The sequence below is a fragment of the Plectropomus leopardus genome, chromosome 3 (assembly GCF_008729295.1).
Source record: "Plectropomus leopardus isolate mb chromosome 3, YSFRI_Pleo_2.0, whole genome shotgun sequence".
Classification (NCBI taxonomy): Eukaryota; Metazoa; Chordata; class Actinopteri; order Perciformes; family Serranidae; genus Plectropomus; species Plectropomus leopardus.
Genome location: NC_056465.1, coordinates 33,395,107 through 33,421,474, shown reverse-complemented (window position 1 = coordinate 33,421,474; position 26,368 = coordinate 33,395,107). Strand labels below are relative to the sequence as shown.

General features: G+C 40.1%; 1 protein-coding gene across 2 annotated transcripts in view; it reads right to left on the bottom strand.

Moving 5' to 3' along the window:
* shroom2a (shroom family member 2a) overlaps window positions 1–26,368 on the bottom strand; it is a 45,563-nt gene that overhangs the window by 5,120 nt on the left and 14,075 nt on the right. For both annotated transcript variants that reach the window (XM_042483646.1, XM_042483647.1), the window contains 5 exons: window positions 26,185–26,333; window positions 12,676–12,798; window positions 9,339–11,724; window positions 8,565–8,650; window positions 1,112–1,690 (listed from right to left, as the gene is read on the bottom strand). In XM_042483646.1, coding sequence (XP_042339580.1) covers window positions 1,112–1,690; window positions 8,565–8,650; window positions 9,339–11,724; window positions 12,676–12,798; window positions 26,185–26,333 — 3,323 coding nt within the window. The remainder of the gene's footprint in view (window positions 1–1,111; window positions 1,691–8,564; window positions 8,651–9,338; window positions 11,725–12,675; window positions 12,799–26,184; window positions 26,334–26,368) is intronic.

Here is a 26,368-nt window from a genome sequence, read left to right as displayed (position 1 = left end):
AGGAAGATGTACAAACAGCTTCACCAAAGCAGAGACGACATTTTCTGCATTTAGCTGAACTATGCTCAGACTGTCTGTGGCTTTTATACAGTGGTGGAGGAAGTATTCAGTTCCTTTACTTAAGTAGAAGTATTAATGCCTCACTGTGAAAATACTCTGTTAAAAGTAAAAGTCCTGCAAAAAATGTGACTTCAGTAAAGTGTATCAGGAAAATGTACTGAAAGTATAAAAAGTAGGAGCACTCAACATAGATAAATTGCCAATGAAAAAATAAAATTAAAAAACAGAAAAAAAGAACATGTCTTAATTGTTTATTAAAATAGTTAGTAAACGTAAAATGACTTTTAATAGCTAAAGTACCAAGAAAAGTGAAAGAAAATAAAAACCATATCCCCAAAGAACTCAAAAATGATTTAAAAAAAGAAGGAAAAAAGAAAATAACTTAAATGTTTATTAAAATAATTGTAGTACCAAATTAAAAAAAAAACACACAAAAAACCCTGCTAAAAACTAATCAATAATAGAAAAAAATGTATGAAGTGTTTATTAAAATAGTTGCCATCGTTTTTCCCATAAGTGTTATTGTATGCATGTTATTGCATGTTACCTTGATATCCTCTAAATAAATAAATGAATAACATCTAGTGAAGTAAATAGTTCATTAATTCCCTCAGTTACCACATGCTTGTTTGTAACAGGCTGTACAGCTTTGCACTATGTTTATCAATAAACTAAATAAATAAGAGATAAATTAATATATAAAATGTAGTAAAGTAAAAGGTACAACATTTCCCTCTAAAATTCAGTGGAGTAAATGTATATGGTGGGAAGACAGGAAAATCAGGTAAAAGTATGTGAAATTTGTACTTGAATACAGTACTTGAGCAAAAATATGTAGTTATGTTCCAGCACTGCTTTAACAAAAATGTGGAAAATCCCTTTAATTAACTGCGGCTTGATGTCTCTCATGTGTTGCTTCTACAAAGGCGGTGACTCAATAAGCTCCTTCGACACACGATGACTTCACTGCGGGTCACTGGATGGTAGTTTAACAGCTGCAGGATATTATGCACACTGAAAAAAATTTCTCCAAACAACAAAAAAAGTTTACCTGTTTGAGTCTTCATCCTGCAGAGAGACCGGAGGCTTGTCGCTGAGTCTCTGCGGGGAGAACTGTGGAGATGGACAGCGCTGCCCCTCCATGGTGGCCGGCCCTGGAGCTCTGTGGGAGGACGCCGGGGGAGAGGACGCAGGCTGAGGATTGGACGTTGATAGATGGACCCCTTGTCCTTTGTCCACAAGTCCTTTGCCCTGCTCTGAATCTCCCTTTGCAGGGTGGGTGGGGACGAAGGCGGAGTTCGGGTTGGGAGAGCAGTGGGTGAAGATTTCACTCTGGGAACCGGTGGACTCGTGGGAGTCGACCTCTGGGCATTTGGGTGGGGGAGGCTTCTCCGGGGCAGAGGGCTTTCTCCTCGGCCCAGACGGCAGCTCGGCGTGGCTCTGCTCCTCGGGCTGAGGCAGGGCGGACTCTGCGACACTGTGAGAGATAGTGGGTCTGTGGTTCACGGTGGCAGCTCTGTGTCTGCAGTCAGGGTTGCTTCCTGGGTTCATGGGCGGAGGGGGTGGCGCTGGGTAATGCTCAAACTCTTTTTCTCTCACTTTACAGTCGCCGGGGCCTCTGTCAGAGTACCTGAGGAACACAATAGAAAGCTTTTAATTACACAGTGTTCACCAGGCAGGCAGCGTGGGCTATCATCTGCAGCTCAATCAAATAATACGCTGTGGCAGAGGCCTTGTTCGTCTCTCCGGCAGCCACTGTGATTATTATGCCAGCGTGACAAGACACACGTCTCCCTCTCCGCTGCGAGCCTCCTCCCTGGTAACTGCTGGCAGCCTGAAGAGGAATATTTCAGTTCCCACAAGCCGGCATAGAGGAATAAATAATCCTCCAGAGCAAAGAAGCAAGACCGGATCACTTTTTCCTGCCTGATTCACATTTAAAGTTTTAACTCTTTGTAGGCAAAGTGAGACATGGAGGAGGAACAAGGGTTCAAAATTTGGAGATCTTAGATCAGAGGCCGACAGTACACTTAAGGAGCTGAAGTAATTTTATTGCATTGGATTATAGCGCTGACTCCTCAAATGCATGTAGCCAGCCAGTGAAAGGGCCCCAAGTTCACTGTGCACTTTTATTAACTGTGAAGCACTTTGGAAATGCTGTTTTGAAAAATGTGAATATAAATCTAATGTATTATTATTATTATTATTATTACTATTATTATCATGGTGATTATGATGATGATGATGATGATGATGATGATGATGATGATGTTGATTATTATTATTATTATTATTATTATTATTATTATTATATAGTTTATTTTTTATTTTTCCTGAATTGGATACTTTGACAATTACTTTAAAAAACATTTAAGTAAATCTATTATTATTATTTTTTAAAATAGTTTTTAATTTTAATTTTTTTTTACATTTGTCTATATCGGGTACTTTTTACTTTTATACTTTGTGTATATTTTCTTACTTTTACTGAACATTATTGTTATTATTATTATTATTACTTCACAGTTGCATTATTAGTAGTAGTAGTAGTAGTAGTAGTAGTAGTAGTAGTAGTAGTAGTAGTAGTAGTAGTAGCAGTGGTAGCTGTACTAGTACTACTACCACTACTACTATACACAAAAGAATAATAATAATAAAACGTTATTTATACAGTACTTTTCGAAAAGCAGTTCCAAAGTGCTTCACAGTTCATAAAAGTGCATTGTGAACTTGATCAGCACACATGAGGCCCTTTCACTGTCTGGCTACACGTAATTTAGGGGTCAATGCAATTATCCAATGCAACGGAAATATGGCTGAATTTAACGTTGGAGGTGATGTCAGTTTGGGAGTGTATGTGTCAGTATTATCATTATTTTATATTATTACTTGAACTGTGTTTGTATTGTCTTTCTCTATGCTTGTTTGTGATGGATCTTTAAATACCGTGTTCATTAATGCACATCACCAGCACTGCTGCTCGTCATGCGGCACATCCACACCATAAAGTTGCACTCAAACCTGTATAAATGTGAATTTCAATGTAAATATCAATACTAGACTTGCACCTTTTATATTGTTATATTTTATATTTTATATTTGTATCTTCTATTTTATCTGTTTTCTTTTTTTTCTATATTTATGTTGCACCAATCCACCAGAACAAATTCCTCGTATTGTGTTAACTATACCTGGCAATAAATCTTTTCTGATTCTGATTCTGATTCTAAATCTAAGAAAGGAGGGGTGCGGGGTCTGAATGTGAGATGTTTGTGTCACATTATGTCTGCATCTTCACAACCAGAAACAAGGCAGCGAGTTTGATATTGAATATGTAGAAATGTTGCGGTGTTCTGACGAAATTGCAAGGCCGCGCAGAATTCACGGGGATGGGTTAAATTTGCATTAACTGCAGCATGGCAAAATGCTGGAGGGGCTGATTTTAACATAAATAACATCATATTGGAACGCTGTCATTAACTGAGATTCAGACTTCATGGTAAGAGCATGCAAACCGGCCACATACTGTGGTTTCATGCTCACAGATTACATCTCCATGCATGCGCTGATACAAATTCAATAAGGAGCACATAAATCATGCAGCTTTGATTAAGGACAAATCCTTATAGATTCTGCTGTCACGAGATACAGTGCGGTGACTTTCGGACAGACAGACGCCAAAACTCAAACATTTGCAACTCTTACAAGCTGTGACAAGTTACCCAAATGAACAACTGTTGCAGCAGATTACACCCTCCCTCACGCCTCAGTCTATTCACACATTCACACATTCACATGTGCAACAACATCAAGATGTCTTTCTCTGATTCTTTTGATTTTTTTTTATTATTCTAATTCTTTGATTTTACATATTGTTTTTTGTGTCTCAGAGCAATCTTCAAGGCAGTTAGTTGCAGACTGTTTATATGCTTCATCAGTTGAATTTATTTCTATTGTTGGGGTTCCTTATTATGAGGTAGATTTTTTAAATGATTAAATGTATTATTTTGTTTAAAATATATATTTTTTATATATTTAAAAAAATGTCTTTGTATTTCTAAAAATTGTCTTATTTTACTTGCTTAAATGCTGCATTGTTTAAAATCCAGGATCAACGATGTAAAGTACAATATAACTTTGTTTGGAAAAGTGCTTTATAAATTAAAGTTTTTAATCATTATTATGACTTTACTGTGAACATGTTACTTCACTACACTCTGTCAAATAAGAGACAAGAAATACATTCTGATTGCTTTCCATTTTTACAAACACAAAACCATGTCAGCATTAGCTATAATGCAGGCAGACTGGGATCAAATCCAGCATAATCCAATAAATGTAGAATAAAAACAAATGTACCAACTCACCGTATGTGACGTTTTACTGCTGTCATTTCCACTGAACACGAGTAAAAACCTGAGTGTTGCGCTGTGTGTCTGCTGGCTCTCTGTGACAGAGGCCACCTGTTAGTTTCTCTTTACACCTGTATCAATAACACTAACTGGGTGGAGCAAACACCACTTAGCTCATCTCCCAGACTTTTCAGTGACAGTCACTTCCTCCGCACTGTTGTTCTGATGAAAACGTGAGTGTCAGCTGGTGTGGCTCCTACAATGGAGGTTGCTCAAGATAAGATACTCTACACCCTTCAGTGAGTTTCACCTGTGGGAGTTTAGTTAACATCTAGAGTCCTGAATAACTGGTTATCAACCATGAAGTCATCTTGACCACGTCACTGTACATAGTTTAGGAATGATTCTGAGTAACTGGGAAAAAAGAGAAGTGTTTCTATATTATTGGTTATTAAACACTACTAAAAACCACAGCTGCACAATATCATTTTTTGTAATCTCAGTGTCAACTTGCACAATAACATTATATTGCACAGAATCATGTAAATAATTCAATATTTTTGAATTCAACAAGCATTTGTTGTATTTTAGCAGATAACTGAAAACAGAAGGCAGAGCTCAGTACACTCCAGGTTGTGTTTTTCTGTCACGGCTAATATTGTTATGGCGACATTCAAAACTGACATTACCGGAAAAGAAACACAAAGAACACACAGATCATTTAGACAAATTACTGCATGAACTCTGATTACAAAGTACTAACTCAAGCTGCATTACTTTAGCAATTTTGTTTTGTACTTCCAAAATCCAAGCAAGAGAGGCTGAGATATTCAAGCCTTTGCCTCCAGCTATGGGTCAAGCCCTCAAAACACTGGATACTACACTTCCCACAATGCAACTCAACAGCATCTTTTAACCTTTTCTACCCAAAACAGTAAAATGCTACATCAATTACTTCTTTTTTAGCTCTGTTAGTTGTTTCAATCTCTCTTTAAAACTCAGCGTTGACCAAATTCTGAACAATGTTCAATGGTTACTTGAACGGAGACAGACGGTATTTTGTGGCGACGCATCATTGCATCGCACAAGAAGAGGTGATAAAATTAGCGAGTATACTGGTGTGTCATGTATCCATCTCAGCTGACCACAGCTGAGCTGATTTATACCTGTGATTACTGCAGAGCCATTCATCCCAGAAATAAATGCTGATCGCAACTTTTCCCATTCGATACAAAATTCACATTATACTTCTCATTATACCGTCCCTAAATGGTAAATACCTACCTACTTTTAAACCCCACTGCTCCAATCTGTAACAAAGATCTTTTCTAAAGCCAAAAAACACCATTAAAACTTTCGGCCTGAGTAGGATTTTTTTTTGTGAGGAGTTAGCTGAACTTCATGAGTAAATGTGGTACGATATCTCTTTATTAAAAGGAAAAACTAAGTTTTACTGGTCACAGCAGGCTTACATACATAATTCAAGGTCTGAATTTTTTTAATAACATGAGGTTAACAGGCACAACAGGTGCTACCACACTTTAACCTGAGTCAACACTGTCTGTTTTCTTACGACAGGAGTTCATACGGGATCATCAAAGGATCACACGAAATCATCAACGTTGCCTATAAACACGTCTGCCCTGCCCAAAAAACAAACGGTAACTAAGGAGGTTTCATCCAATGTGACCAAACCACACACAGACACAGGCAGTTTTATATTATTGTGAGTTATTTCAAAAACTTGCACACATTTACAAAATTACAGAAAAGGTTGGAGTCAATATTTCGACACTGTCTACAAAAAGTGATTTTGTGATTGTAGGTTAGCCTGCCTTTAGCTCGTTAAATGCTCCTGATGTAACACTGTATTGTCAAAAGTCTTCATTCATTCAGAGACCAACTGTGAAATTCAGGGCCAATACCAGTTTTTAAAATCACAATTTGGTTAATAGCCAAAAGCCAATTTTTTGTTACTGTTGTTTACTTATCATACAGTCGCCTCCTCTTTTTATCGTTTTAATGATAAAAAGAAATTAAAAACCCTGAATACTTTGTAGCCTACTTTTTAGTAAGATGCATGTTTTTCTTTATAAGAGGCAAGTGTTCATTACAGATTTGCACAATGTCCAAAACATTGGCATATTCAGGGTCCCCCTCCGTTACAGGGTTTTTCAGGGTTTTCCTTAGTCGATGTGAGCGTCTGAAGACAGAGGGATGTTGTACGCTGTGAAGCCCTCTGAGGCAAATTGTGATTTGCCTCCTTTATATATAAAACTGACTTGACTTTATTTCTATTGAGCCCGACCTCATGTTTTCCAGGATTTACAGATGCTGCATGTGTCCCTAACATTTGCTACTTAGCTTCACAGCTGAGGTTTGATCCTAATGTCATGAGTTTAAACCAAAGTTCTGGACAAATTAAATTTGACCTCACAATGGTGCTTTATAAAAATGAATGGTATGTCTCACGAGTTCATCCTGAGGGGGAACATGAATGCATGAACCTAATGTCATGACCATACATTCAGTTACACATCTCTCAGCCTGGATCCCATCACAGGCTGACATGCCATCCATAAAGCCTTTGCCACTAGCATGGCTAAAAATCCAATTATGCAAAGTCACAGATCTTATCGATGATAATTTCATGCCTCCGGGCTGGCCCCCTGAACTCGGGTCCCCATCACATTGTGCTGGAGGGCTGAAGAAACACTTCCTCACTGTCACAGCCGTGGTCAGACGCCTCGCCTACACCAGTAAACCTCCAGTCAGCGACACAAAGCACAGCCAGAGAGACGGCTTATGTTGTCACAGCTGCGCCAAGGCAGCGCTGCTGGTATGCATCGACAGATTATAAAGACTTCACTGTTCATGTACGAGCTCACTGCCGTCTTTCACTGATAACTCTAAAGAAACACAATAAAATATCACACTAAATATAGTGATATCGACCGACGACGACACTGGTGCCAGAGCAAAATAATCAATAAATGTCAAATAAACCAATGGTTCCCAACCTTTTTCCATAAGAGACTTTTCTTCTTTTTCTCTGAGTAAACTGACAACTAAGTGACACATTTTATGATGATATAATACACAACAATAACAGAATAGGTTTTTGTTTCGTTTTGTGATAAGTATCTTTGTCTTTTTTAAATAATATTTTCGAATGCACGAATGGAAACTTGACACATTTTTGGAACTGCAATTGCACTGTAATTTGAGCATCTGTAAATAAAAACAAATCTTTGCAAATAAAAATAAAAATATCAGACCAGAACAACAGATATACTGCACAATATACCCTGAAAGCTTTTGCCTCGCTCTCTGCCAGACGTGCTGTCTTGTTTAGGTGGAGAGATGCTGCCCCGCCCAGATTTATCCAGTTGCTCCGAAACATAATGCTTAATAATGCAAAAGTTTGTTTCCCCTTTTTTTGTCTCATGTTTATTTTATTTTTTGAATTTAAAAAATCCTGGAGAAGAGTGGTGTCTGTAGTTGCACTAATTATATTTATGCTGCATTTGTATATTTATCAATAATATCTATGTTTGTGTATATTTGCTAACAAATGCTAACAACAATTTGATCCCTCTCAATAAAATGCTTCAAAAAACACCCAATCAGCATAGAATAAAAGGTATTAAAACTTTGCCCTTGACATTAAAATAGCTCCTGACTTTATGTAAGTCACTACAGCTTTTTAGCTTTTTATTTTAGTTTTTTATTTAGCTTTTTTCTTCCTTGCACTTGCCTGTGAGAAATGCTTTTGTTTTTTCTTTCTTCTCCTTCCCTTTTTGTATGATGTGGCTGCACCAACGTAAGACGCACCTGCATTTGCGTTATTGTTTATCTGTATACTGAAAGTTCAATAAAAGATTTTTTTTAAAAGAAAAGAACATTTTTCTCACACCAGGTAAAATGAAAAAGGCCTTGCGACCCCCTTTGAAGCTTTGGTGACCTCTACTGAGGGTCTGGACCCCCAGGTTGGACACAAGTGAAATAAAGCACAGTTGATCATAGTTTTTAAATTCAGTTTCAATTCACCCATTGACGACAGATAATAATTCTCGTTTACTTCCTCTGAGATCACCTAAGAGGCAATCCTTAAAGTTTTGTTGTTAATTCTGTCAAATGAGATTTACTCACCCTGTGGCAGCGCTGAGCTGTTCAGCAGGTTTACTCTCTGTCTGGGAAAATCCTGGTTCAGACTTTCTTGCAGGAACTTGAATCTTCTGTAAATAAAGTTCAACAAACACATTTAAAACATTATGTAAAACCACAAAAAGAGGCTTCCAGTTATCTAAAACTCTGCTCCATTGTTAAATACTCCAACCGCCTCATGCTGCAGCTTCCTGGTTTTCCTAACAATGAAAAAAAGAAAACATCAGCGTGTTGATGCCCCTCTCTCTTCCTTAAGCTGAGGGTGTGTCATTATGAACAAACATAGATTAATATTTGACTTGGCTTTTTCCTTCCTGCTCCTTTCACTTCAGTGTTTGTCTTCATGGATGTCAACCCACCTCGAGGGCCTGAGACAGTTGCAACATTTGAGTGACTGAAAGTTACAACCAAGAGACTTCATTTACCCTAAAACCAAAAAAACAGCACATGTATGCAGGTTTTAAACTTGGGAAAACACATTAAACACACTGCAGGTAGATGTTTGTTTTTTGGGTTTTTTCTTTTTTTGTCTAGTGTGACTGGCTGCAAAACAGGTTATTTAACAGTAGAAACCAGAAAAAGACCAGTAAAAACTTTATGGTGGTTACCACTTTTATATCTGTTACTCATTCACTGTTACTCTGTAAAATCTTTGCTGACTGCATTTTCAACAATGTTTGAGTGATGTTTGCACAGAGATGAACAGCGGTGGCACTATTGTTTCTTATTTTAAGTTATTTTGAGATGAGCCAGCCTCACCTGTCCATAGAAGTCAGCTGAAGGCGATGACCGGGATCTCTCGTGGAAGCAGGTGGTTTTGGTTCGCTCCTCTGGTCCTGGATCCAGGATGTTATCAGCTGAGTGGTACCGTCCGGAAGCTCTCGTTTCTGGAGGAGGTTTTTGTGTACTCCATCTGGCCTCGTACTCAGCGAAGGTTCCCAGTCTTTGCTGGTCTTGGACGTTCTTCTGTGCAGAGTACGGACCTCCCTGGACCTCCTCTGTGTACTCTCTGCTCCTGATGCCTTTCACTGTGTCCTCTGTCTCACTGGTGGAGACAACACCTCGGGGTTTTGTCTCTGCAGGGTTCTCGTTGTAGCTTGGAGGGGGAATGTGATTAGGGAAAGCTGCTTTCCCGCTTTCTTTGAGCTTCTTTTGGTCCAATGAGGAGTTCTCATTGCAAGGGAGATCTTCCTTCACCCCGACTTCGTGGATTTTATCTGGTTCAGAGAAAGACCGCACTTTCTTTTCAGTGGGAAATCGCTTACGACCACCGATGCGCGTTACCTGACCGCCAGCAGGCCCCGACTTACTCATCACGGACTCTGAGACAGTTGGCAGAGGGGTGAGGTCTTTCCTCGCCAGCGCTGATGACGGGTAGTTGGGTAATGCCTCAGCGGCAGGGTGCTCCAGTAACACCAGATCTTTCCTCCTGAAGGACGTCGCCTTCAGCACCCTCGCTTGTGCTTCCTTCAGATTATCCTTGTAGGAGTTGGTGAAGGAGCCGTCTGCAGAGGTCGGCGTGGAGCTTTCAGTGGACTTCCAGACATCCTGATCTTCAGCCTCCCCCTCAGTGCCAGGAAGAGCGGCTGCACTCATGCTTTTCTGCAGCTTTGCTCTCCTCATCTGGATTTCGTTCCTTAACGTGGTGGCGAAACGATCGCTGCGTCTCATCTGCTTGCTTTCGAGGGACTCCTCAGAGTTTGCGCCTCTTGTTTTGTCATCTTGGCCGGCGGCGTCCAGGGACAGAGAGTGAAGCATGGGGGTCGCCTGCGGGCAGATCTTGTTGTTGACTTGATGTCTCGTGTCTTGGGGTAACTGTTGCAGAGGCAGAGACCGCCGGTGATCAGAGTGTCTGCTGGGAGGATAACTCATGAACTGAGCGTCTGCGTTTTGTCCTCTCTGGCTTCCCCTATCATCAGAGCTGGATTTGGAGGTTTCTGGAACAGTAGGAACTTGGTGCTTGTTGTATCCGTTACTGTCTTTACTATGAGAGGAGTGTTGCTGCTGTTGGGGCAGTTGATATTTCACTTTCGTGACTGTCTGCGGGCTCAGAGAGTTACGCTCACTCACAGTCTGCTCCACGCCCGTGGTGCTCCTCCTGTCCTCTGATTTTCCCGACATTGGTTGGGGGTTCTGCTGCGCCGGCTGACACGTCGTGACACAGTAGTACCGGCTTTGTCCGCCTGTGTCTGTGTTTTGGTCGGTGGCTGCAGTAGACACGGAGGTGCTTAAGTTCCTTCTCTGGTTCTGGCCAAACTGCTGTGCAGAGCCGTTAGTTGGCAGTTCCTGCATGCTACAATAGTAGCCACCTACGCTCTGTGGCTTTGGTACGGACATCGCCCAGGGCTGAGAATAAAAAGTGCTTTTGTCACTGTGGTGTCTCTGATGGTGGGGCTGGCCTTGTCGAACATCGCTGCTGGACAGGGAGTACTGCTTGTTCGAGCTGAACTGGTTCGATTTATCTGATGAGGTGTAAAAACCGTCACTGTCATTTTTCAGGGGCGGGTTGAGGCTGCGGCGGTTTTCTGCAGAAGTCTTACAGGGTGCGTGTGAATCAGGTCCTTCGGCTATAACGAGCCCCCTTTCATGCACTTTTGTCGCAGCAAAGCTGTCGCTGCGTGCAGGTGGAGGAGGAGGAGGAGAGGGGGAAGAAGTCTTCTTTTTTTCTGGGACGTGCCAAACAGGCCCTAAGCTGGTTCTACTTGATGTAGAGTGGCGGGAGCCGGCCGAGTCCTCAGCCTGTGGACCCGCGCAGCCTGAGTTGACTCCTGGCATCTGGAAGTACGCCACCCTGTCGTCCTGTTTGACGCCTTCAATCAGACTCTGGCTGTTTCTGTTGTGCTTTCCTCCTGCGTCCCACTGACTGACTTTATAGAGCATGTTCTCCGTGGAGGCGGCGTTGCTCTTTGACAGGGTGTAGTCTGGCGTGCCCGAGCTGGTGGAGAAGGAGCTGTAGGCCGAGTCTCGTTTCCCTCCTCCGAGATGCTCCATGCTGTTGTTGGACTTGGCAGGTGACAGCTGACCAGCGGGGTACGGGTGTGAGACATGCTCTAGACTGTCCATGCTGCCGTGGGAGCTGAACTGGTCGGACACTCTGCGCAGATTTGTTTGCTCCCAGCCAGAGGAGAGGTCAGTGGATGACGAGCTGGAGGTTAAAGCAGACGACCAAGCGTGAGAATACAAACAAAAACCTTTTTTTTTTGCAAAACTAGTTATATACCTACAGATTGCTGATGCTAAGAATATTAGCAATATTATGAATATTTTTACCATCACAATGATCATTTGTGTATCAATTACTCATTTGAATAACATACGCTTTACTCATGTATCCAGTCCTTTGTTCAGTACTTCCTTAACACATTTATCTTCACTGAAAACACATGACTAAACAAGGCCCAGGTTGATACTTGTCCATGCATGTGACTATTTATACCTTATTGTGTTAAACCACAGATATGTAACATTTGTAACTTGTCATGCAGCTGATATATTGAAGCTTTACTTTTTAATTTATAATTTTATATCGTGACAACGCTGCAGTCAAACGCAGCACCCTTTTACTTCAGTTCGGCAAGAATTTTATGTTTTTGGATTTTCTGTTGCTGAGGTGTGCAACAAAAACAAAAGTTTTCTTTAGAAATTTTGCGTAATATGTGAGTAATTGATACACAAATGATTATTTTGTGGGTGATGTACTACTTTAATCAAGATATGAGCTATATTATGTACTTATTCACAGTCTTATGGCCAATTCATAGTCACAATAACACCTTACTAACTCTCAGCTTTTTGGCCACTGGAATAAAAAGCAACATAAGCAGAGACACCTTAAACACAGCTTAAAGCGTAAATGCATGTGTTTTTGTACTAGCAATGTATAATTCCACATTAATAAAAAGGGCATAGCACAGTCAATAAAAATAAACTTAAACAGAAAGTTTGATTCAATAAATATAGTATATAAAGTGTCTGTAGTAAAACACACAGTGTTTTAAATACAAGGGTAAATGCCCTTCAAGCATGATCACATGACTAAAGTGCTTGATGTCTAACACTGAAACTAAAGAGGCAAACTTCAAGATCCCACACTTACCTTGCATCATATCTGGTGTGCCAGACTTGCGTGGGTGGAGACTGCGTTTTGGCAGTCTCTGATTGGTTCTCGTTGAACTTGGTGGAGTGCCAGGAGTGAGGCCTGCTTATGGGTTCGTTCCGCCTGCCGAGAGGGCAAAAAACACAGCCGGGATTAGAGACCTGCCCCTTATGGAAAACAGTACATTGCTGCTAACACACATGAATCTGTGCAACTGAGAGTCACTGCAACAGCTACAAAAACATTTACTTATTGTAAGGCATCTGTACTGAGGCAGTGATTTTAGGTGCATTTTTTTAATTTAAGTCTCTGTTCAAAAACTTTGTACAGTCGTCAGTGTTGCAGAAACATACCCTTTAAAGCGATTCTTTCTGTATGGCATGTCAAGAAAATGAACAGAACATAACATAAAATGACATTAAATCAAACATATTTCCTTATCAATAGACACAAAAACTTGTGTATACATGTCACAGGCAGACAGTGTGTTGCATGCTGTACAAATAGGATGAATATCTTTCATCTAATGACATGAACCACAAGACGATCCAAAGAGACACATGCCGATGAGGGCAGGTACTAAACCACAGGAGAGGGAGAGTCGCTATGAGAGGAATGAGGGTGATATGATCACTACACAGATGATTAATGTGATTGAGGACACAGGGAGTGGGGAAAAAAGGAGGAACAGGTACTACTGATTATGATGGAGCCACAGAACCGTACCTCATTGAACTTCGCAAAATCTTCGTAAGAAAGCTTCTCGCCACATGCACGTCATTCTCAGAGGGCATTTTCTGAGCTACAATATCCACCATTTTCATATTCCTGGGCAGCAGGGGGGAGGAACACACACACACACACACTAAGAGCTCATCAACAATTAACTGAACTCACAGCTGAAGAGAAGATTGTGGAAAGTTTGTGCAAACTAAAGCGCTGCAGAAAACTCAGTGTGTAAAAAAGCTCACTAGGACAAAGGTTTTCTAAATCTCTGATCCAGCTGAGTTACAACAGTGTTCAATCTTATGGAGTCTGAAGAAGCGCACGTCTGCTGATATTTGGTGTTATAGCCCCCTCTGCTGGTCATGATGTCACAGTTATTAGTGTCATGTTGAAGTTGAGAAACGGTGAGAACGACCCGAGTGAAACAGTTTCCCTCGTCTCTCATTAGGCTCATTATCTGAACAGTGCGTAGTGCTGAGGTGAGCTGGTGGCGCTCAGACTTTGCCATATGGTCCCCAGAGGGAACGGGAGCCCAGCATGGGGTCGGGGGCTTAGCAGAGCAGAGAATCTCTTACACAATCAGATCAGCCACATCACCCCTCCATCCAAGCTGTCGTCTGCCTCCCAGACAGCCCATATATCAGGGACATCTAGTTCACCTATAGGGATGCAATATAGCCGTCTTTGTGCAATTATTATGCAATTAATATACAGTAGGGATGATTATAGGGAACATTTTATTTAAGTATATATCTTGTACTTGTGTAAAATGGGTCATCATACTAATGTGTTTAGAATGAGTTTATATGGATAAGAGGTATTTTCTCTTTGACTCTAATACTTTTTTTCTTAATTTTATTTTTAATAAGGCTGCATCAATTATTTTCATTATTGGTTAATCTGCCAATTACTTTATCAGTTAATTGATTTGTCAATTAAACATCAGAAAGTAGTGAAACATGCCTTAGGTAAGATGATGTCTTCAGGTGGTATGTTTTGTACAACGAAAACCATTTAAAATCCTCCAAAATTACTGCATGTATGCAGGTCTTTATATGTGATTTAAAAAAAGTCTAAAAAAGTCTACACTGTTTTTTTTTTTTTTTTAGATCTCTTCCATATTTAGTGTCTCTTTCAAACTCTGTGTCATCTAAATTTTAAAAGATGTTGGAGCGCTGTTCGGACAGAGACGGACGGTGTTTTGTGGCGGCCCGTTATTGTATCGTGACGGCAAAGAGACTAAAGTTAGCACAACCACTGAGGTGTTGTGTTTCTGTCGCTGCTGATTGAAGCTGAAGCTGGTAAATAGTCGTGACCACTTCAGTGAAATTTGACGTGGGAGTGAATGCTGATTGTAACCTTTCGTTAAACCTTCCGTTAAATACAAAAGCAAGAAATTCGTGGGTGTTAGTGGGTTTTTGTCCAGTGGGAAAAGAGCTCAACAGCAGAGCTGCACGATATGCAAAAAGAAAAATCATATCGTGATTATTCTGACAAATGTTGTGATATGAGTGGCAATTTTTGTGGGACTTTTAGCATTTCATTTTCACTAAAAAAAAAACAAAAAAAAAACAAAACAACAACACAGATACGGTCAAACATGAAAGAATGACCAAAACAGGCCATACTGCAATTTCGATGGTATGTTGATTAATTGTGCAGCGATCACCAGCAAACTAAAAATCCAAAGCTATTCAGTTTATTATCATTTATGACAAAAAGTTATCATATTTTAGAAGAATGAAACCAGCAAATGTTTGGCTGTTTGCTTAAAAAAAATCACTAAAATGATTATTTGATTATAAAAATAGTTGACAATTAATTTTCTGTCTAATCTCTTAATCATTTAAACTCTAAATATTAGCCTCAGTCTGGTAGAGCTGCAACGATTAATCAGTTAGTCATCTATTAAATTAATCAGAAACTACGACACCAACAGAGAGCTGCGTCTGGAGTAGAAGAGAAGTGGTCTGACTTTTTTTTCGTATTGGTGAATCTGGTGATTTTGTTGATTTCTTAATCACTTACTGAGTAAATCAATAAAGACAAATGTGTCAAAAAAATCGCAAAACTACTTTGATTATTGATTAATCATTCTGAGTCTTTTTTTTTAAAGAAATGAAGTAAAAATTCTCTCATTTCAGCTTCTTAAATGTGAATATTTTCTGGTTTCTTCACTCCTCTGTGACAGCAAACTGAATTAATATGGGATGTTGACAATCAAGACGTTTGAGAACATCGTCTTGGATTTTGGGACACGCTAATCACATTTTTCTGACATTTTATAGACCAAACAACTAATCAAATGACAGACAGATAAATCAACACTGAAAACATTGGGTAGCTGCAGCTCATCAGTCTAACATCATGTGTTAAACCTCGGCGACTGCTTTTACTGGGAAGGAACTTTGTTGTACTGGTCAAGAATTTTGGACAAAGCTTTGCTTGGTTACGTTCTCATTGGACTCGGTTTGCCCTACAAAGCCACGAGGTCAGGAGGTCCTGCCCCGTCAGTCACCTTGTCTAAAGGCCTTCAATGATCCGATGACAAGAGAAGAAAACCTGAAAACAAACTCCTGGGCGAAATGAACAACGCGAGCTATAATATTTCCGCCCTACACTCATGTTATAGATCGAGCATTTTCAGACACGGATTTGGTTAAGCTCGATAAAGTGGGACGATACCGCAAAATTAATAGTGGATTAAAGTTAAGGCCTATTTAGAGGACAAAGAAAAGCCAACATGGAGCCCAGTCTTCCTTGTCTCCTCGCAGGCCGTGTTTCTGGGGCACTAGGAGCTAGCCACACATGGCGCCTGCTATTGGCATGCAAATGAAGCTGGTTTTATTAGGCCTATCGTCAGGGCTACAGCTGGGCCAGCACAGATATGCTAGGAAAGTGAATCAGTTGGCTGAAATGGGGGGCAGGGGCAGAGGGAGGCTGTTTTCTGATCGGTTCAGAGCCACATTTCACTTCAGATGTATCCGGTACCAACCGGTCAACATTCAAAAATAAACAGCTAACTTAGGCTTAAAAACCAAACTCCTCAAACACAGTTACAGCCAATTAATTATTAATACTTTAGACTATTTACAGATGATTTTGTTTTACCTTTTAGTCTTTCCCTCAAAGATTAATTTGCATTTGGTTTGGAAATGCTAAGTCTTTCTGATCATGGCTTAACCTACATGATGGACGACCTCATACTGAATGATAAGACAACAATAACAGAGTATTAGGGTCAAAAAGGCCCCGACACGTCCCCCAGTTACTCCCTGACATAACAAGACAAAGGCAGCAGGTGTGACGGCCTTCAAACACAAAAGTTCAAAAGTGATTAAAACATAAAATAATGCTCATTTTGACTCACCAAACATCTGGATGAAGGGATTCAAAATGGACACAGAAGAAATTTGCTATCCGAATGAACATAAATGAGCCTGGAGCTCAGTTTGAGGCCGGTTGCAGCCGTGTGCTGGTCAGGCACCGCATTCCTCAGACACTTCAAAGACGAGCCAAAATAAAGAGACATGCAGGCCGCTGAGCTCTGAGCATCACGGCACAACTCTGATCCCCCGAAAACACACACTGACCAAAAACATAATGTTCAACACAGAGTGGCCATGAGTCAAACTAACTTCTCTGGGCTGAATTAGTTTGGACGGAGGGCAGATTTCCTCCAGGATTACGGGGGTTTTACCCCAGAGAGCGGGGGTGGAGGAGGGCTATTGTCACAGCCAGTCCCCTTGGAGTATTCCTGCACCTTGCCTCGTCTCATTGGCTCTAAGGGGCTAATATGCAAATGACGGGACGAAATGCCGGACTCTTGTCTTCCCATCTCCCCTCTTGTGCGACAGACATGCATTTCTACCATTGCTATGGTAACAGGTTGCTCTCTGGGGCGCAAGGGCACCCTGCTTCCTGAGAGTCTCGGGTAATGAGCAGTATTGCCCAAACAGGGACGTCAGCAACACACATGGCAGATTTACAACTTTAAAACTGTTCATTTAAGGGCATTTTTGTGGTGCTCAGAATTTCAGGTTGTCACTTTTAATCTTTGATTTTATTTTATTGTCTTAATTAAAGAACTTTCGACTTTTTTTTTCTTCTTTTTTTAAAATATGTCCTTCTCTTTGTAAGGCGTCTTTGAGGAAAAGGGCTATGTAAGCCTTAATATTACACTCACTCATATCCCTCTGTGCACAAAATGCACTTTTCAAAATCAAGCTTAAAAGAATGTTATACATTAATATTACTTTTTACTTTCATTTAGTTTATTTTTTTTTACCAACATCAGTCCTAATCACAAATATCAACTATTCATTGATTTTCAGAATATTAACCCTTTAAATACCAGGTTTTTGTCATAATGCCTATGTTTTTGGATGAAACGCATAAAAAATGAATTATTTTCAGTACACTTAATGCAAAGTTTTTCACTGTTTGTTTTTTGATAATCACAGCCTGGGATATGTCAATGCAACCCAAGAATAAAATTTCAGGGAAACTTGTCTGCAACACCTTTCTTGTGAAAAACAAAATCTTTGCAATTCTGAAATATAAGTAATCAAAGTACATCTATACATTTACCAGTTTAATTCTACAGATATAATAGCCACATAGTCACACAGTCAGTTAGAGCTGCAGATTTAGATTTAGAGCTTCGGTTTTCATCGAAAATGTGAAATGAATTAATTGGTTTAAGTAATTTTTTTAAAAAATCAAAAGTCTCTTTTTCTAGTTTTTAACTCCTCTCTGACTGTGAACCAAACATTTTTCATCTTCGGCTTCGGGAAACACTAATGGACGTTATTACCATTTCTGACATTTATAAACCAAAAACTACTCGCTTAACTGAGAAAATCTTGACAGATTAATCAACAATGAAAAAAACTGTCAATTGCAACCCTACACAGATTATACTTTTCTTTAGATAACAACCATCCTAAATGGTAAAAATGGGAGAAAACACCGCTGCTTGAGTGACAAACAAGGTTTTTCTTTCTTCTTAACGTGCTCTGGCACACCAACAACAGGTCCGGTGACAGGCAAGAAGATTAGCAAAGAACGGTTGTGACCTAAAGCTGATAGGAAAGCAATAAAATTCACAGTGATTTATTGTGAGGGGAGCAATCAAGCATGCAGTCCAAACAAGGTTCTCATTGTGAGCTGAAGCAAATGTTTGATTATCTTAACAGGTTTAACAAAATCCTCCCAGATAGTATGGATTGTTAACCTCTAATCAGTTTTGATTTGACCGAGGTGTGAGATTTTTCTACTTAAAAAAAAGTCCAGATGGATGCATGCATTATTGCAAAACATCTGCTGAAATGAGGAGCAGCATCGTGTACAGTGTCGGACAGAGAAATGCGGTTGTATGCAGCCAACCTGCACTTAGCAGGTGAGCCGCTGGATGCCATTCGGTCTCTTGGGGTCTGACAAAGGCCCTCTTCAACAGACCCCACAATCAAACCAGTCATGTTTCGGGTGAGAGAGGTGAACCATGAGCAGCCATGTAATGACCGGCACATTCCTGGGCTGAGCGGCATACCAGCTGTCAAGTCTCGGGCTGTCCGCTCTGACCCACAGTCAGAAACACCTGGAGACCTTTAGTCTGAGGGTCCTACCAAGCACTGAAACAGAGCCGAGCGTCTTTAACACCTTCAGTTATTACAGTTCACGTTGTTTTAAGTTTATCAGCGCTGGTATAAATTCACCAACAACCTGTAAATTTCTTTAAACAAGCAGTTTGGCCTCTCTTTAATCTACTGCAACAATATTAAAGGGAAAGTTCTGCATTTTTTTAACCTGGCATTGGTTCTGTTGGTTGATTGTTGGATGTAGGTTGTGATGGCAGTTACGCAGTGAGATTCTCATCCCAAATTTCTGACACTGTCTAAAGATTGTCTTTGATCACACGACTGTGACAATAACCATCGTTAAACCTCTCTCACAGTGTGCATAAAACCACCGTTATAGAGCCATAACCACAGATATCGGCACATTTCTTTCACGTTGGTTACCTTTCATCTGGGACAGCCCAAAATCACAGAGCGTATACTGAAACACTGGAGTGCAAGCCAAGCATCACCAGCAAACAGTGAGGGGATGTAATGACAGACTGCAATGATTAACCGCCCAAACAATCCATTTAAGTGTCAAATGCAACATTACAGCGTGAGCAAACATGCACAAAACAGTCACACGTGCTGTGAGGTGAGAGAAATGTTTATGTAATGTCAGCCGAGACTCTGACTGCAGTTCCCTGAGGCTGAGCTTCCCCGTAAACATCCCTAATTGCTCGTATGTGATGACAAAGTATTTCTCACGTTGCCCAATAACAAAGAAAATGCAAAAGTCAAACATTTCTACACTTACTACCTACATACTGCATGAAATGTAAGTTAACTCAATTGGCTTGACTCCTGACAAAAAGGAGATAAGCAATGAGCAACTTAACAAAAAATGGCCAAAAAATTACAAGAAAATCATCTGAAAACAAACAAAAATGACCATAAAAAGTGCTTACATTAAAAATATTACACATACATATATTTTTCTGTATCACAATTTTAGGTATATAATTATGACAATTAAACGTCTCCAGTTTTCTTGATAACTGAATTATTCAACAATTTAATATTTTTTTCGCTTATTTTCAGGTCACTATTAATTTTTTTTTTTTTTTTGCAATTTCCGGTTGCTCATTACCACTTTTCTATGTTTTTAAAAGAAATCCAAACAGTGAAACACATTTTCTCAGGTTTAGAGGTTTTAATGCTATTGAAAAGCGGCTGAATGCAGCACAAGAAAAGTGATGTCCATACAGGTGTTAAAGGGTTAAGAACACTTCTTTATGTCACATCACAGAAAAAAAACATCACAGCTAAAAAGGTAATTTATTTTTCTATGATTACACTCAAATCTTAGAAAAAAAACACTATTTGATTTAAACTCTTCTTCTTTAAGTAGTGGTATGTACTTCAGTGACTCCCTGTCAACACACCTTGGCCTTGGAGCAAACCAAAAAGAAACACGGGGGTGCAGTTAAAACAGTAAATCTCTAAACTCGGATTTCCTCGGCTGAGACCCAAACGATTTTAAGAAATCTGCTTATGACAAGAATTCGGTGCACAGCATTCCAAACATACTACATGAGCTTATTTAGAAAAACAAAGACCAGTGAATGTAAGCCTCCGCACTGCAACCCCTGCTGAACGCCGCTGACACTGCGAGTTCAGCCAATGAGCTTTCGGGTATAATTGGATTATGCACCAAAACTCTGTGCAGGCCGAACTCATCTATCCACATGGATTTATTATTTCTGAAGCTAGAACAAGTAAAAGAGAGGAGAAGCAGGTGTTTGTGCTACTCGAGATGATGTCTCTGCAGATGCAAAATAACAATCGTGACTGTGGTACTTCTTTAACAATGCCAGAAGGGGGAAACAAAATGCTGCACCAAACTTCACGCTGTAAAGTTTAATGATTCACTCTGCTGAGAGCTGCATGAACTGCCTCCAGGTGAGGGAAAGGAAGGCAAACCTCTGCGGGGGGCCTGAAGCAAAAATAAAATCCTACAAACTAGAGAGGTGGACACAATAATGTGAACACCTCGTGGAAACTTCCAAAGAAAACATGGGAGGGATTTTCTGCTCTTCAAAGGCTAACTGCAGTAACTACATTAACACAATGAGAAAAATGGAAAGTATCTGAGCCAAATGTGTTACAGGTAGAAAAGGAGTGATGCACTTATTAAATAGGTATTCATAAAGTAATTTTTATGACTAAAATCCATGACCAATGTTTTCTCCTATGGCCTCCAAACTGCTTTAAAATTGTGGTGTCTGCACTCTGCACTCTTACACAGCTGTATAAGTTATGTAAAGCCAACAGAAGTCACTACAATCTTTATAGATTTTTATTTCTTACTAGATTGTATTTCTATTTGTTTCACTTATAGATGTCTGTTTGAAACAGTAAACATTTTAAGTAACCGTCCTTCAGGTCAAGCAGTCTTTTTTTCTTTTTTTTTTTGTTGAACTTCTGGGGACATTTTGCTTTTCAGAAGTGGTGAATCTACAGCCTGCTGCAACATATAAGATATAGTCCTTTTTGCTTTTGTTCTCTATCTAGAATCAACAAAAATATTGCATTTTAACAATATGTCATTAGCGCATTTAGCTCGCGTGAAGTCAGAGGGCTAGCTTGGCTTGTTAACTTTATTTCATGAACAACATATATAACATATATATACGGATAAAATGGAACAAATAATCAAGTATTTGTTTAGAGCTTGGCCAGAGTCGGGGAACAGCCCTAATCAGGTTTGACCTAACTGATATTGCTATAGTCGATGTCACAATATCAATTATCTTGTTGTTGGCATCGTCGTTATTTTCACCACCAATCACTACTCGCTGTAAGATGCTCACTGTGGTTTTCCTTGGCCCAATAGAATCCAAAAATTTCAGGACCCCACGCACAGTTACTACATTTACTTTGGTTTGGCTTGGATTTTGTTGCATTTTGCAGTTACTGCTCTATTTGCACCCTGTTTTCAGTTAATTCTGGGTTCAATAGTCCGACATAAATTAACTAGTAACCAACTGGATAACTCCTTTTAAATATTATTTCTGTCTTTATTAGATAGGAGACATTAAGCATGAAAGGGGGAAAGAGAGGGGATGACATGCAGCAAAGGGCCACAGGTTCGAGTTGAACCTGCAGCTGCTGCGGCGAGGACACAGCCTCTGTACTTGGGGCACCTACTCTATCAGGTGAGCTTATGTGTGCTCCCAACTAGATTATTTTTAAGAAGGAAAACACAAAATAATGTGAAATATAAGAGGCCTTGGACACAATTTCTCCTCAGTAACAGTGCTGGGTCAGTGTAGTTCTCTTAATGAACCGTTACAGGGCGGCATTGTTGCTTTAAATTATTTGTGTTTCTGTGAATTCTTGTTGCACTGCTGTCTGTGCTGTTTGTTTCTTCGATCTCAGTAAAGTTTCTTTCAGAGCTGTCTATATACACTTTCGTGACACATAAGCTGACCAGAATTCAACTTTAAACTCTCCACATTTAGCCAAATTACAACTGTGGGATTTTACAGTTAGCAAAGCGAAACAATAGCAAACTGGAATGCATGCAAATGAAATGTGTTGATGTGGGATAATTACAGAGTTTAACTGTATGTAGTAGTTACTGTTGGCGAGTTTTAAACAAATTTTGCATAAAAGGTGCAATTAAAGCTCAGCTCACACCCTGGTTCTGTTTTTATTTTCAAAGGGATGGAGAAGGTGATATTTAAAATGTAAAACTATCTGTATGTTTAGCAGGTTTCCTCAGTCGACGCACTGGAGTTGAGGCAAAGAGTGCAGCAGTTTTGTTGAGGCATGTGCAAAGAGGTCGAGATGGTTTCCCACAGATAACCACACCTTTCTGTTGTCTATGTGACGTGCGTCTCTCTCCTGAATGACACTGCACCAACAGTCTCACATTAGTCACTGCATGCAAAATACCTGAGTCGCTGCATCAAGCTCCTCCCTCATGCTATCTGTAAAGAGACCACACCTGTAGACAGGAGCAGGTTCTGACAGCTTCCTGATCCTCGTTCAACTATCCTACATTATCCCTGAGATAAAAAGAAAGGTGTTTCACGGCTGACACCCACATGCTCGGGCACAGATTAAGCTGTAGTCAAACATCAGAGCTCCATGTGGGTACAGATGTGGAATGCTTCACTGTAAAACATCTCCAAACCCCAAACAGCAGCTTTCTGCACAGCATGTCAACCAAAAAAGAACAAGAAACGGGGCTGCATTTGAAGCTCTGCTTTACTGTTCTCTAAATCAAACACACTTGTTATTGTGGTCTTAGAAAATGACTGACTGGAGATGCTTTTTGAGTCCGAGCAAACTAAATTCTTTAACATAGACAAGCAGGAGGAAGAAGGAGTCCCCTGGGATTAAAAGTCTGTAAAATGCAGCATACACAATAAGACTTGTCCTTGTAAGGAAATGTCTTTCTCCAAAAGCAAAAATACCGAAATAACAATACCCAGATCCTTTAGTTAGGACTTCTGCTCCTCCTCTGTTCACTCTGCACAGTATTTATTCCCTATTTTCGCCCTGTTTCAAAGGAAAAATACATGTGGCTGCCACAAAATCATATAAAAACTGAGACACAAGCAAGTAATTAGCCATGATACAAGACACTGTAAATATTTAGTGATATTTATACTGCTTGGGGGTCAGTTAATTTACTGTTTATTTTCTCTTTTTCTAACAAAGATAAAATCAGACAGGAAATTTCACAAAACTGCACTTGAGTTAATTCACAAAAAATTGTGCATCTTGTGCAGCCACTAAACAGACAAAAAAAGACCAAAAACAAACTGCATAACTCTCGAAGCCCCTGCAGAGAATAAATGCATGCCCTCTTGCGCTACCGTGCAAATAGCATCTATGTGCTCCTGTGCTATGTGCACGTGCATACATTCAGTGCAAAATTGGTCCCTTTCTATGCAAGTGAGCCTCATACAACCACGTGCAGTTTCTGTGAAATTATTAGTCTTTATAAATGCGCCTCACTTACCACCAACTTTCTAAAGGACGTCACGCCCAAACTCAGTGATCATGGCAGCGGTTATTATTATTATTATAGTTAGACGAAAGCATTTTCACGCATGAGCAGATATATCTGAGGAGAATATCACTCTTTGATTTAACTGAGACAAAATATTCGCAGGTGAAGGTTGCCGCATGGATAATTGAAATCAGATGCAAAAAGGGAAAATTGCACTCAGCTGTAAAACTTTATGGGCGCGTTTGTGGTGTAATATCATTAGCGCAATATTTTTCATGAATCAGACCTTTAGACGGGCAGATAGCGGTTATAAGTGATGTACAATCACAGTGCCCATAATCCATTCTTTGTGAATTTATCCAAGTTGCACATTTATGAGGTAAACTTAGCTCAAACTTGTGTCAGAGGTGTTGATGAAACTGTATGATCACTTTGAAGGATGTTGTGACGTTGAACTTTAATCCATCCACAGAGAGGTGTTTCTGATATTTAGCTGTACCGACTGTCAGTGTGATTCGACTTAATTCAACAGCACCAGAAACTATATCCTCCAAAATGACCACACAAATATTTCAACAAAAACTGATCATTATAACCTTATTGAAAGGATTTATTGGATTTGTGTTCTATTAGAGTGCATTAGTTTCTAATAGGTTTATCTATTAAACTGACAGCTGAGTGCATATCCAATTTATCTGCATTATTATATGCATGTTGGTGCAATAGTAAACATATTAGATCAATTTGCACAAACCATGCATTGGAGATAGGTGCTCTGAAAATAGAAACACACACCTCTCCTGCTCACACAACCACACTAGCAAAATGTGACCAAATAGTGATGGTCTGGAGCTCTGCAAAAGCCCTGCTTTGTATGTGTGTGAGAGAGAGTGTGTGTGTGTGATGCAGAGCATTAGGAGAGAGTACTGCACGTAGTAGAAGCAGCAATACATCAAGTTTATTTGATATATCGCCCACCCCTAACTGTACATGGCCTCTTTTGACTAAATGAATAAATGATATTCTGTTATCCTTTGTTATATGCCAAATATCTGTCAACAAAATTATTTCTAGCTGGGACCAGCAGTTCTATAGTTCGCTGTGTCAGTTTATGGTTGGTTGTTGAGTCCACAACATTTTCTAACATTGGCAGGAAGTTCTGTGTGTTTCTGCAGGATGCTGTCGCTTATAGTAAGAAGCAGCTTGAGAAGATAAGTGTTCAGGGCATTTAAGTTATTCCTGCAACAACACAAGTAATCAAAAGACACAAATTGTTACAGACAGTAATGCATCCTTGTTTCCAGATCCTATAACAGACATGTCTACTGAGAATAAAAAAACAATGAGTGAGACTCACAGCCACGTCCTTGTAGAGAGATAAATGGTGAATGGACTTCCTTGTACGGTAGGATTTGCTCTGGGCTTACGTTATGATATGATACAATACAGACAGAAACTCGGACGACAAAGACAGACAATGGGGCCAGTGTTTCACACACAACAAGGTCATTTGTAAGAAGGCCTCCAGGACTCAGTTGACAAATGATTCATCAGTTAAACAAGATATGAATACTTAACAATACCTCGGAGTCAATAAGTCACAGCGACTGGCCTGTGGCAGAAAGAGTGAATGTAATCATTTATTGTGGGCTTGCTGGTTGTCCGCAGTCACTGAAAAAGAACAAGATGTGTGGTGAAAGTGTTGTAAAGAAAACAATGCAAACTACAGCAGAAATGCCTTATCACAGAGGGTGTGAGGCCCAGCTGACTGATAACAAAATCTCAGTGCCAGGTAGTCTCATTTGCATCATAACTTCCCCTTCTTTGTCCTTCCCACACCCGCCTGCGTGGGATCTAACAGAGAAAATGATGTCACCTACAGCTTCTCTTCCTTCTTTAACCACGAAAAAATGTCACAAACCGCGACCTCCTGAGAACTTGAACCTGGCAAAACAGGACCAGCCAGCTACAAAGAGCTCAACAGCAACAGCTCAGAAATCCCAGAAAGTGCAACTCATCTAAACACACACTACGCAGACAAACAGCTGCAAGAGCCAGGATCCTCTCTCTCCACTCCTCCATCACCTTGGTTTGTTGGAAATGTTACCATAGTGACCTGTTAAGCTGAGGGGGAGGGTGGTGCACTTGTGACAGCAGCAGATGTAGGAGGAGAGGAGAGCAGGATTGGTTACCTACCTCTTCACCACCAGACTAAGGGTCTTGTGGGAGCCTTTGACGAGGCAGATCGCCTCCTGTCTGTAGCCACTCAGGGGAATCTCGTTGATGTTGACAAGCTCGTCTCCCACCTGGAGACTCACAGCTGCTGCCTTGCTGCCCTCCTCCACCTGGAACACAAACAGCAGATGGAAAACTGAGAATT